The sequence below is a fragment of the Schistocerca americana genome, chromosome 2, assembly GCF_021461395.2.
Source record: "Schistocerca americana isolate TAMUIC-IGC-003095 chromosome 2, iqSchAmer2.1, whole genome shotgun sequence".
NCBI classification, from domain to species: Eukaryota; Metazoa; Arthropoda; class Insecta; order Orthoptera; family Acrididae; genus Schistocerca; species Schistocerca americana.
The window spans coordinates 306,017,789-306,032,385 of NC_060120.1; the positions used below are offsets into that span (position 1 = coordinate 306,017,789).

Here is a 14,597-nt window from a genome sequence, read left to right on the forward strand (position 1 = left end):
ACAATGTGCCATGTCACAGGGTCACAACTGTTCGCGATTGGTCTGAAGAACATTATGGACAATTCGAGCGAATGATTTGGCCACCCAGATCGCCAGACATGAGCCCAATGGAACATTTATGGAACATAGAAGTCAGTTCGTACACAAAATCCTGCACTGGCAACACCTTCGCAATTATGGACGTCTATAGAGGCAGCATAGCTCATTATTTCTGGAGGCGACTTTCAACGAAGTTGTTGCACTATGCCGGGTAAGAGGTGGTCCGACGCGATATTAGCAGGCATCCCATGATTTTTGTCACTTCTGTGTAAACGGGACAGAACGTAGGTAGCAACCTTTCTGAAGCAAGCAGGCGGCAGAATCTTCCTATTTAGGGAAACTACATAAAACTTGACCCAAATGGGGATCTGATACCCACTCCTTACCAGCAACCAACTGGTAGTCGTTGAGTGCACTACCTTGCTCAGCCGAATAGAAGTCACTTTTCACGCATTGTTATGGATAATTCAGTTCACTTTTTGATTCACACAGGTCAAGCTAAATGTCATCATACATAAACAGCTATATAAAATTAATAAAGGATGTAAATTAAAAAATCAATCTCAGAATGCGTTAAATGGACATTTTCATTCTGTGCGCGTCATCGGCCACGGTGCAGGTTCATTGTATTTAACGATTCAGAAATATTGAAATCACATAGGGACTGTATAAGATGTAATTCTGAAAAAATATCGTTTTAAAGCGATAATTATAAAACTGAAAAGTGATTTTTGCTTTGTTTCTCGGCCTGTTTTAACAGAAATCCCGTAAACGGCAACGGCACGAATTTAGAAACTGTTCTTGATGTCTACCGATCAGAACCAGGATGGCAAGGCATTTGAATTTCCCCCTTACAGTGGTCGAGAATTTACGGATCCAAAGTATCTGCCTGCTGACACTGACCTGAGGCAAGAGATTTACTATTACTGCTTGAGTACAGTGATACTGGATGGAAGTCTTTTCACCTCAGTAATTGCGACTGATAAGCTTAGGGGAAATAATACACAGGGTGAGTCACCTAACATTACCGCTGGATATATTTCGTAAACCTCATCAAATACTGACGAATCGATTCCACAGACCGAACGTGAGGAGAGGGGCTAGCGTAATTGGTTAATACAAACCATAAAAAAATGCACGGAAGTATGTTTTTTAACACAAACCTACGTTTTTTTAAATGGAACCCCGTTAGTTTTGTTAGCACATCTGAACATATAAATAAATACGTAATCAGTGCCGTTTGTTGCATTGTAAAATGTTAATTACATCCGGAGATATTGTAACCTAAAGTTGACGCTTGAGTACCACTCCTCCGGTGTTCGATCGTGTGTATCGGAGAGCACCGAATTACGTAGGGATCCAAAGGGAACGGTGATGGACCTTAAGTACAGAAGAGACTGGAACAGCAGATTACGTCCACATACTAACACCTTTTTATTGGTCTTTTTCACTGACCCACATGCACATTACCATGAGGGGTGAGGTACACGTTCGACGGGCGTTTATAGGACGTGGAGCACGCATAAATTGGCCAGCCCGTTCTCCTGATCTTACACCTCTGGACTTCTTTCTGTGGGGTACGTTAAAGGAGAATGTGTACCTTGATGTGCCTACAACCCCAGAGGATATGAAACAACGTATTGTGGCAGCCTGCGGCGACATTACACCAGATGTACGGCGGCGTGTACGACAATCATTACGCCAGAGATTGCACTTGTGTGCAGCAAATGATGGCCACCACATTGAACATCTATTGGCCTGACATGTCGGGACACACTCTATCCCACTCCGTAATTAAAAACGGAAACCACGTGTGTACGTGTACCTCACCCCTCATGGTAATGTACATGTGCATCAGTGAAAAAGACCAATAAAAAGGTGTTAGCATGTGGACGTAATGTGCTGTTCCAGTCTCTTCTGTACCTAAGGTCTATCACCGTTCCCTTTGGATCCCTACGTAATTCGGTGCTCTCCGATACACACGATCGAACAGCGGAGGAGTGGTACTCACGCGTCAACTTTAGGTTACAATATCTCCGGATGTAATTAACATTTTACGATGTAACAAACGGCACTGATTACGTATTTGTTTATATATTCAGATGTGCTAACAAAACTAACGGGGTTCCATTTAAAAAAACGTAGGTTTGTGTTAAAAAACATACTTCCGTGCATTTTTTATGGTTTGTATTAACCAATTACACCAGTCTCTCTCCTCACGTTCGGTCTGTGGAATCGATTCGTCAGTATTTGATGTGGTTTACGAAATATATCCAGCGGTAACGTTAGGTGACTCACCCTGTATAGGGATGAGACGCACTTTCGGTCACAGAACCAGAGCAAGATGTGGATCATGCACTCTTCTGACAAGAATATGGCTATATTGCCGTCACGCATCGTAAAAATTGAATACATTGGCTGCAGCGTACGATCACTAGCACGATATGGGGACTGTAAAAGTCCCACGATACTAGAATATGAAACTTATGTGAAGCGCCGGAAGTTCAAGGCTACTCGACCAAAACTGTCTTGGGCTCCGTTATTTCAAAAGTGATTATGGTAGGATACCCTTCGTATATCCGTGAGCATGTGGAATGGAGCATACGTGCCATAGACTGAATTATTTACACTCTTATAGAAAAATGCTAACTTCACGATTTTTACATCCTCCTCAAAAGAAGAAAGAACCTATCATCCGATTTAATCCCATTATAAAATAAAATCCATGATCTCCAACTTCCACACGTAACATCATTGGATACGTATATACACAGATGCAACTTTCACAGCAAACAATACGTATAATATGCAGACATGTACTTGGTCATGAATGTAACTTCCTAGGACATTTCGGCGACGCCTCCATTCTCACGTTCGTTGTAACGTGTGGAAACTTAATCGAATTTTGGGGGAAAAATGATAAATTGCGTCGACTAACATTAAAATAGCGTTGATCGTATCACAATTCATGAAACGGGGCAACATTTATTTTTATGCAAAAATGGCTTTGTCAACAACAACAATGCAAGATTATTACCCCTCGTGTGGAAAATATCCTTGCGACATTATTGCCGCTCGAGTGGCAATATCCACTGGGCCTCATAGAACTGGCGTGGCCTTTGCAGAATTCTTTCTAAATCTCATTTACTTTAAATACTCGTAAAAAGATATTAACAGAAGATATTAGAAAATCTTAATTTTTCTACAGTTCAGAAAAAAACTGCTCAAAAACAATACAACAATAAAGCTACCCAAGAGAGCTAAACCTAGCCAAAAAGTGTTTAGGGCGAGGCCAACAATGCATCACAACTAACGAGTGTAAAAAAAAACCATTTCAGGTGATTCGTGTGCCAAAGTTAACCTAAACAATGCACTATACAAATAACTTACGTTACTGAATTCTTAGCAAACCTTTCATTACGCGTGCAACGGGAATTTTACTCAGCTTTTTTTTTTACATGTTGTATGTATTGTTTGTGATTGTGCGCGTAAGTTCGCAATTTAATTGACCAGCTATTACAGTACAGCGATAATTACAATGTCCCTATTCATCATGCCCAAATAAAGAACTTATATACTTTGTTGCAATGCCTGTAATTAATAACTGCTCTCCTAGTTTACTAATTGGTGTTATACAAATGAATATGAAATTTTGTTGCAGTACACGAAGGGTTATTTTGTGACAAATCTTAAATGAGGTAAGAACAGCATCGCAAATTGAATAGAGCTAATTACGGGCTTAAAAGCGCGTTCATGTCAATTTAATAAAACTTCGTTATGTCATGCTCATATATGGTAATACAACGCATATAATAGGGGCAAGCGTACAGTCACATTACTAAAGTGTTCTTACCATTGATGAAATCTCCCACATTCTTCCGTACAAACTTGACAAAGCGTGAACGCGCAGCTGCCGGCAAAACAAGCTGTTACTATAATTTATAATAGCTGGTTAATTGCAAAATGATTAAAAAAGCATGATTTTGGATGTTACCTGTTGGAATTTGCCGCGTCTGGGTGGAGGATTAACAAACTACAATTTCTTCGCAGACTGTTGTTATATCGCGTAACTCACAGTTACTATTCGAGCACTTCCACCTTAACCCTTCCTCGTCACTTGCCAAGTTGAGAGTGAGGACGACTCTATGGTTATTGTTCAAGCCTTCAACACGTAGCGCTGTACAGCGAACAAGCCAGAAACTAATAGTAAACAAAACAATAGCAACAAGCGAGACCGAAGTTGTATGGGAAGAGTGCTGCAGCGATGGACATTGGAGAGTTACTATCATACAAGGTTATATTACTGTAATAATATTTGTTTCCGTCATTTTTTGCTTGATAATTTCATGTAGTTTTTAGCGTTGTGACTTAAACTGTCTTCTACTCACAGACGCTTCGAAGTTGGAGGTTAGAGTTGGTCTACTTTGTAGGAGTAAACATTAGTTGTAAACATTCATTCCTCGGTTGATCTTGTTACAGTGAGTAGAATTAGTTTCACTAAAGCAAGATAATAACAAATTTCTATAAACCTCATTTGTGTACAACAGTTTTAGTACTTCATATTATTCAAACATCAGTTCTAGATTAACGATATTCAATTGCTCATCAATATAATTTACTGGTTAATGTCTGCCTGTCATTATTCTACAACATTCGTTGTAGGTTACGAGTAGAGTTGAAGTGAATACAAGAAAACTATAGACAATTTTTTTGTGAGTTTGCGTACTGCTAAGCGTTCAACATTACAGGTGTTGCTACTTATATTAATTTAGAACCAGTAAATAAACTCAGCGGAACACATTTTCATTAACAAATAACAGCATTAAAAACGTAGTAATATATTCGCTTGTACTTACGAATTGTGGAAAGGACTGTTAAAAGAAAGGTGTGTAAAGTTTTTGAGTTGTATTAACGTACTTAACATGCGCAGAAAATGTATATATAACTCACATTACATATTGATGTTAGGCCTATTAATTCTATACACCAGTTAGTTCTTCTAAGAAATTAATTGAAAAATGGACGAGTTGGCCGGGCTTTTTACTTGATCCATGGCTTTATTGAAAAATTGAGAGTACAAGTGTTGTCCAACCAAGCAGAATAAGCAAAATTTTGTAATTTGGTTTTTTTACCTCCACTGGCAACATTCACATTGTAAATAAGGGTAAGACTTACTAAATGCCCACGCCTGCATTACATATTTCACAGATTGTGTGCAATAGGCCTACATCTTCATAATGTGCATCAAAATTCTTGCCAGAGATTTGAATATAATAGAGTACCGCTTTTCTTAAAGTATCTTGCAGTTTGCAATTCACAACGAAATTTGTGTTATACAAGAATTAAAATATATCTTGGGCTATACAGGGTGCAACTAAATTCCTTGTATAGACTTTGAGGACAGGTTCCTTACTCCAAAATAAGAAAAAAAGTATAGTAAACATGAGCTTTAAAATGAATACATTAAGAGCTGTGGGCACTTGTTCAATAGAAGAGACATGTTTCATAGTAGAGAAGATGAAAAAGTGCTCATAGTTGTTAGCCCGCATGCTTATTAGACTTTTTTTCATCGTTTGGTCCATACCTCCTCCCAAAATGTGTTAAAAAAATGGCTCTGAGCACTACAGGACTTAACAGCTGAGGTCATCAGTCACCTAGAACTTAGAACTACTTAAAGCTAACTAACAAGGACATCACGCACTTCCATGCCCAAGGCAGGATGTGAACCTGTGACTATAGCAGTAGCGCGGTTCCTGACTGAAGCGCCTAGAACCGCTTGGCCACCGCGGCTGGCCCCAAAATGTGTAAAGCACAGCACTTGCAGTAGAAGAGATGTTTTACAGTATTAAAGATGAAGTAGTACTCCTATATCTCAAGATATGTATTTTGATGCATATGTTTTCTAGACATGTTTTTCATGCTTTGGTGTAAGGAACCTGACCGCAAAGTCTGTAAAGGGTCACTTGACCATATGATAGCAGTGTTGCTGAGCTAACTCCACTGTGCAGAAAATATGAATTTCCAGACAAAACTGTGCTATGTATAACAACCATTTGTGCCAGCAGTGATGGAGGCATCAAGCAAGCTCTATTTGGTGTTATTCCATTTTTGTCCAGATAAAATGTAACAGAGTTTGACATTTATCATCAAATGTCAACCATGTTAGAGAAACATAATTCAAATCTAGTAAAATGTTCAAGTGGTGTACCCAATTTTGGAGGGGCTAATGTGGTGCAGTAGATTTTTGTCCCATGGGATAGGAGTCCATTATTGATGTTAAAACAAATTCTTATGTGAATGTGTTTTTAAAGGAGATGGTGTGCAGAGAATTGTGTTATCAGAAACTGTGCGCTAAATTGGTACTCTAACACGTGTATAATGAGTAGAAAGCCTTACACATAGGAATGTGCCAGGAATATCTGGTTCAGTATCAGGACAAGAGAGGATTCTTTCTACATCTACATATATACTCCACAAGTGACCACTATTTGTCATTCCCTTTTTGTTCTACTCGCAAGTGGTGTGAAGGAAAAACCTTTGATGAGCCTTAGTATTTTTTATCATGTCCTTGTGGTCCTCATATGACATTTAAGGTAGAGTTATTCTGCAGTTAATCACATATGATGGTTCACTAGATTTTCCCTGAAGTGTTTCGCAAAAACATTGGCTTCCCACCAGGGATTCACATTTGAGCTCATTAAGAATCTCCATAATATTTGCATGCTGATTGAACCTACCAGTAACAAATCTAGCAGCACAACTCTGGATTTCTTCAATGTCTTCGTTTAATATATCCTGGTTGGGATCACAAACACTAGAGCAATCCTGAAGAATGGATTGCACGAATGTTCTGTATGTGGACTTATTTGTAGAGGGGGTACACTTTCCTAAAATTCTCCCAATAAAACAAAGCCAACTAGTCACCTCCCTAGTACTGACCTTAGGCACTTGTTACATTTCATGTTGCTTTGCAACATTATGCCTATATATTTTGTTGATGTTACTGTGCCAAGCAGTCCACCACTAATATTATATTTAAACATTACAGAATTGTTTTTCCTACGCATTGGCATTTAGAGGAAGCTCCCATTGATCACACCAAAAAAAGTTCTCAGTTGCCCTGTATCCTCCTGCAATGAATCAATGCCAATATTTTCCCCCCATATACTACAGCATTGTCAGTAAACAGTTGCAGATTGCTACTCACCCTATCCATCAGATTGGTTATGTATTCAAGGAAGTAGAGTTCCTATCACACTTCCCTGGAGCATTCCTGACTATATCCTTGTCTTTGAAGACATCCTGGATTCTATTACTTAGGAAACGTTTGAGCCACTAACATACCTAAGAACCTGTTCCATATGCTTGGAGCTTCATTAGCAGTCTGCTGCTTAGCACTGTGTCAAACACTTTCCAAAAATGTAGAAGTATGGAATGTTGCCCGTTGAGCTTCATCCATGGTTTGCAGTGCATCATGTGAGAAAAGGGCATGCTGAGTTTCACATGAGGTGTTCTTTCTAAATTTGTGCTGATTTGTAGACAGAAGCTTTTCTGTCTCAAAAAATAAAAAAAATTATTCTGCCGTATTTGAACATAGTTTATATTCATGATTTCTGCAGGAAATTGATGTTGAGGATATTGGTCTGTAATTTTGAGGTTCTGTTTTTTATCCTTCTTGTATACAGTAGTCACCTGCACTTCTTCCCAGTCACATGTTACTTTGTGCTAGCCAAGAGATTTGTGATGATGCAAGCTAACTAATGGGCCAATGCTAAAGAGTACTCTCAATAAAACCAAACTGGGATCCTGTCTGGGCCTGGCAACTTATTTGTTTTCAACTCTTTCAGTTGCTTCTCAGCACCTGGACTGCCTATTAGTACTTCCTCCATATGGGAGTCGATGCAACAGTCAAATAATGATATGTCTGTGTGACCTTCCTGTGTGAATGATTTATTAAATGCAGTGAGATCTTTCGCTAAGGTATCATTGTGGAAGTGGTTGTGTGCTTTGTGTATCAATCTATTTACAGTTGCACAATTTTTTGCTAACTTTTGCCTTTTGACATTTCCATGTTTGTTTTCGAACCAAAGGTGCAGCAATCTGTGCTTTCACAGCATAGTCTGAAATTCCGAATTTTGTTATTAAACCACGGTGGGGTCATTTCCAGCCTTACTCTACTGCTGGCACATAGTTTTCAAGAGTGCAATTTACGATCAGTTTAAACCATCATTAAATAGGTGTGTTAGAATGGAGCATATGCTTAAATGTAAAGTTAAGTGATTTGCATCAGTAATACAAATCACAATCTGGTAGACCAGACCATCTAAAGAGAGGAGAAATGTTATGTCACTACCTATACAAATCGGTGTTCATAACCTATGGCAAGGTGAGCCAGAAGGGTGCTCACAACATTCCTCTGCAGAAATTGGAAAGATGCTGATCAGACATGACGGAAGCCTCTATTTGGCACTGAAGTGAGCTCGGTTACCACACACAGGGCCTTGCTACCTGCTGTCAGGGACGCAGTATATTACAAGGATCAGGCCATTGCAGTGACGATCTGGACTACTCCTTCCTAAGGCCTGATGTGGTGCCGCTTCTTTGGTTAAATGACTAAAAGCGATGTCCCATCATAACCGAGATGGATGGAGCACCCACCTGCCCCAGCAATGCAGTTTCTGTTGTCGACTGGGTCCTACACTGAAAAGTATTCCACAGCAGTCGTAGACCCAAAGTGGATCATCCACTATTTAAATACTACTAGATGCTGCCTCTGCTAGCCTCTGGTCTATTTGCTACGTGTAGTCTTGATGCTGCCGGGAGCTGAACTGGTGCCTTCGAGCTGGAGATCTACTACTGACTGACATCAACCAACCTGAGGGCACCTTCTGTGTGTCCTTGGTTTGCAGTCCATTCTTGGATGCCTCCTGAACTGCATCCACTGCGAGCTGCTAACTGGTCACTGCATTTGCCCCTAACAGCATGACCAGCCTGCAATGGAGTCTGGTGCCGCTGCATGCCTGACGGTTGCAGGCCTACCACAGCTCTGTGCTTGCCAAGATGTTGCTTTTGTTTCTTGCACTGCCACCAGTCCAGCCCAACATCTTTGTGCTGGTAGCCCTCTCTTGCTGTCACAAGCAAGCATCACTGCCCAGGCTCAACATGCACCACTGAGGCACTGACTATTCAGCAGTATGAATTCTGCTAAATAAATCAAGTTGTTATTTTAACTCTACAGCTGAGGAACTGGTTCTTAATACCTGCTGCCCTGTGTAGCATCCTGCAGCAGCATAGTGACCGGCTGTGAAATTAATAACGCTTGGTCCATCGCTACTCAGTTATAGCTCTTTTCTACATAAAAACTCTCCTAGTCGTATTGATGGGCTTACAAACTTCAGTAAACATTATTGTTACAGGTGACATCACATTAACTAATCCCTGCCTGTACTGCTAACACTGTCAGTAATGTTGGAACTATTATTACAAGGTCTAAAATATTTCCATTGTGTGTGGGTTGTGAAATAGCTGCTCAAGACACATTTTCGGAAAACATCGTCAGAACTACTTCTCGTGACTGACTTTGTACATCAACAATTGAATCCATGGATTCCTGGTCTACACTTGATATGGTAAAGTCTCAAACAACTAATACTCTTCGATCAAGGTGCTTCCATGGTACTGAGTGTAGACTTTCTTTGAATTATTGTACAGTTGTTATGGCAGAATTGGGTGGCTGGTAAAGTTCACATAGGCCAGCAACTCTCTTTCAGATATTCACAGTCACACTGAATTTTGACCTCAGTTGACACAATATTTTTGTCAGCTCCTCCTATGACATCTAACTTGTCCTTTTGTATACATCCCATGCTTCATTAAATATTTCGTAGCTTGGGTTTCATCTGACTCTCAGTTCCAAGTACAATTTGAGTGTGACAAATATCCTGCTGAGCAGTAAAATTCTAGCAATTGACTGTTAACATTTTGAGAGACACAGTATCTTCATTTTGTATGTAATCTGATTTCATTCGGCGTATTGACCTGTGTGCATCCCTCAAAGGACCTCAAACTAATGCCTAGCCTTAAGAAAAAAAGAAAAAGAAATAATCTGTTAACAAAGTAACTACATCCTCTGTGTGATGCACCCGTGACCTATCAAGGGGACCTACAATTCTCCACCCCATAACACAGAGACCATCATATAATTGATAGGGCCTCTTGTTGAGACCATCCTCTTGGTTCCAAACCAAAGGACCCCAGTCAATTCGGGATAAAGTACTATAAATTACAAGCTCTGCTTGCTTCCCACTAGTAAGGCTAGTACAGTTCACCACTTCTACTAGCTGCCCATATGAACAGAAGATGGTGTCAGATCCCAACCAACAGGTTTTGCCAGTTTTGTCATGAGTTGCAACTTGAGGATGGCTGCCCAATGTGCCATCAGTAGCTTCCTCCACATTTTAGATGAGATCCCAGGCAAACATACTGAGTGAACATTGTTTATCTTTCCAACCCTGGACACTATTTCCCTAAGGCCTAACAGTGTAGCTCATGAAAGCTAGCAGACCCCTCCCCTCTGCTCGAACCCCCACTTGTCCACTCACAGGGTGAATGGGCAAGGCAAGATGGCCATGTGCAACATTGATGCTCCACATCGAGTGACACAAACATGTTACAGCCTGCAACTTGCTCAGTGGTAGCACAAATATAGTATTGAACACCTCCTTTAGTGATGGCTTACAAGGTGCAGGCCATATGTAATAGAAAGACAATGACTTTAGAAGCTTTGCTGTTTCATAATAACAGAATAATGTGTTCTCATTTGTTTACTGCATTCTGTAGAGCATTCGTAGTAGCAAAGTGCTTGCAGTAGAAGAGTTGTGTTACACAGTAGTGGAGGTGAACGTGTGCTCATAACTTTTAAGGTATGCAAATAGAGCCCATGTTTATTGGACATTATTATCTTGTTTTGGTCCATACTGCACCTCTCAAAATATGAATTTTTTATTTTATTTTTTAACACCACATATTTTATTATTCATATTTTATATTTTTACCAGTGATGTACTTTTGGCATAGACAGTGGTTTAAAAGTGAATGGACAAATTCGAAACTAGTCATCATTAAGGAATATGTATGCAACCGTGACATGGAACTAACTAAATAAACTTTACTGAGCCTTTGGGGGCTCATTAAAATTGAGGATGAAAGCACAGAAGGCATAGAAATATTTGTACCTCTTCAGCAGAGTTTCCCGAACAATCAAGTTCTTTGTCTGTGTGCTCTCTCAAAGCCTCATTACTATGCTCTTTGATTGCTGTAGTGTTCATTTCTCAATAAAAAATCAGTAAGGTGTCAAACATCATTCTTCACCGATTCCTTTCTGTTTCCGTTTCTTGATTGGCTTCCTACATGTCTTCTGACATTAATTCCAGCATTCTTTATTTTCATTCTTCTTCTCCTTCTTCATGTGCTTCTGCCCAATCATACTACGAGATTGGCATTGTGACATTGATTGAGCCAATTTTGGTGGCAATTGGTGACTGAATGCCCGTCCTGATGCCAACATTTCCATTCAGGATGGAATCAATGTACTCCATCTGTCTGTGTGTAGAGTAAAACTATGTGTAAATGTGAGAACATTTTCCAAATGACAAATGGTCAGATTTACCAGCATCAGTAAAGCTGGAAGTAACTCACTCTGCTACCTGCTACCTTCTGATTGCCACACTGTTTCACAGGCTCTAGCTTCTACCAATTGCAGAGTTTATTTGTTGGCTGCTGCAGACTAAGTGGCTAAAGCCACTCCACCTCCTAATGTATGCTGCACTCTTGTGACCACACCCAGAGTGTCCTCCCCCTTCAGCTGTCACGACAGATCGCACTCCCATCCATGTCTGTCAATGAAGTATTGGCGTTTAACTGCAACTATCTGTTCCCCCATTATTCTCAAACTGTTTTCAGTTGTTTCCTGTGTGAGATTTACATCATATCTTCTACATCCTCTCTGAACCATTTCCAAATAATTTTGTTTAACTTTTCATATTGTATCAAATTAAAAAACATCATCTTCATTAGCTTTAAATTCCCACCTTCTCTCTGTTAGTTGCTAATATCACCAGAGGTTTTCTTTCTTTTTGCTTTCTTCGTTTGTACATATCTTTAGCGATTTGCATAAGTACTTCTGTTAAATAATTTTCTCCCCTTTGTTTATGTCTTTATAACATTCAGTTTTTAAGATGATGAAGTTGTTGCATACTTGACATCTAGCAACCCTATGTATCATGTATGATACTTTCATTCAAGCTAGGATGGTTTCCAAAGTGGACTGTGTTTCATATGACTGTATACTGTATCATTTTATGTGCTCTGGAGACACATCAGCTGGTTGTAATTCTAAGAAGTGCAGAGAGCTGTCAGGCAGAGCCCCACTTGCGGGTCTGGGGGTTAGATTAGGCCCGAGGTATTCCTGCCTGTCGTAAAAGGCGACTAAAAGGAGTCTCACACATTTCATCTGTTATGTGATGGTTCCCTGTAGGGTTTTACCTCCATTTTTCAAAACTTTCCTGAAGAGCGAACCAATTGGGGAAGGGCGCCTTACATCATGTCATACATGCGCTGAGACCTTTCACATCCTTCATTGAGGGTGATCTGCACTTCTGCTCAGATTCCAACTGTTGGGCGAGGTAACCCTCCCGGGTGCGTATTTTTCCATCAACTGTGCAGTATCGCTTTCTACGCTGATGATGATAATGGACTTGTTTGCTTGGTTGCACCTGATATCCAGCACGGTAGCCAGGCTGTTGTGGTGGGGCCGCCATGTACCATGTTGGTTGTAGCCCCCTGACCACACAGGGATCACTCTGCTGTTGCCTGCACCTTTAACTCCCCATGTATACCGAAGAGTAGATGCCCGTCACCCTGGGTCTTCGGGATTCTCAGCAATGGCCATCCTTCCAGATGGTGCCCGTGGGGAGGGGCCCCTGGTCGGAGTGGGTGGCATCAAGGCAGATGACACATGTTGAAACATAGTACGTCATCTCTTGCTGGTGGTCAAACACAAGCAGTCTCAAAGCGTTCACGGCCTCAATTCAACGGACAGAAATACGACCCCAAATCATTGCACTCCCTGGCCACACCATGGGAGAAAGTCAGGCTTAAGGATGGCAGCTGCTCTTGTATGTTCGAGAGCTGATGGAGAATCTTTCATGATGATGAAGCCTCAGTGTTTTGTTGAGCATTTAGAGGACTTATTTGGGGAGGTGGAGGGCTTGTCCAAAATGAGATCTGGGTCAGTCTTGATGAAATCAGCATTATCATATTTCACAGGGTCCTTCTTTTGCAGTCTGAGCGGTGAGGTGTACATTTCATTTGCCATGTCCACTGGGACCCGAGGGATAATAAGGTTGCCACCAGTGCCTTCATCTTGGCCTCCGAGGCTGATAAATTACCCGAGAAGATCAAGGTGATGGTCTACCACTGTGATGTAAAGCCCTATATCCCTCTCCCAATGCGGCGCTTTAAACGCTGGAAGTTTGGCCATATGTCTTCCCACTGTACTTCCAATGTCACATGTCGAGATTGCGGACGCCCATCACATCCCAATACTCCATGTAACCCGCCTCCCATCTGTGTCAACTGCAGAGAGCACCATTCGCCTTGCTCGCTTGACTGCAGGATTCTCCAGAAAGAAAGGAAAATCATGGAGTACAAGACCCTGGACCGACTGACCTACACTGAGGCTAAGAGGAAATTTGAACGCCTACATCCTGTACATTTGACATCGTCTTACGCCACTCCTACAAGAGTTCTAGCCCTATCAGCTCCGCCAAACCCTGTTACCTCTCAGAGCCGGAAGACTACACCGGCCCCCTTGATGGTGGGGGGCACTTCCCCTCCTTGTTGCTCCTGCACCACCTATTTTGGGAGCAACCCCCCCCCCCTCCCGCCCCCCATTCAACCAACCATTGTGGATATCAGTCCCCACTTCTGCGCTGGAGAAGCGTAAGTCTTCTTCGGCTCCTCTCGCTAGGAATGGGTCCCTTGGGCTCACTCTCTTCCCAGGTTTCTGCTAGTGGGAAATATGACACTTGCCAGTGGCTGAAGAGCCCAAAAGCAGCTGATCTTAGGGCTTCGCACTCATCCTCAGTCCCAGAGACTGAATCAGTGAAGTCCTCCCAGCCAGGGAAATCCAGGAAGAAGATCCCCAAGACCAAGGGAATTGCGGTGGCATTCACACCATTGCTACCTACAAGCTCTGCGTCTATGGATGAGGTGGAGATTCTGGCATCCGCTGAGGACCTAGATCTCACCGGGCCCTCAGACACAATGGATATAGACTGCTCAGGCAATAAGTCGGTGGCAGCAGGTGACCCTGAGGCGTAAACTGCCTCATTGAATGTTCCATGCCTTCCCAGTCTGTCCCCTGCGGGTTCTGGGGTTAGAATAGGCCCGCGGTATTCCTGCCTGTCGTAAGAGGCGACTAAAAGGAGTCTCCAACGTTTCGGCCTGAATGTGATGGTCCCCTAAGGGATTTGACCACTACATTTCAAAATTTTCTG

At 41.5% G+C, this 14,597-nt stretch overlaps 1 protein-coding gene across 1 annotated transcript in view; it reads left to right on the top strand.

The window, feature by feature from the left end:
- Window positions 1–4,184: 4,184 nt before the first annotated feature.
- LOC124591344 (beta-catenin-like protein 1) overlaps window positions 4,185–14,597 on the top strand; it is a 93,899-nt gene continuing 83,486 nt past the window's right edge. The window contains exon 1 of the mRNA XM_047131726.1: window positions 4,185–4,333. Coding sequence (XP_046987682.1) covers window positions 4,304–4,333 — 30 coding nt within the window. The 5' untranslated portion in view covers window positions 4,185–4,303. The remainder of the gene's footprint in view (window positions 4,334–14,597) is intronic.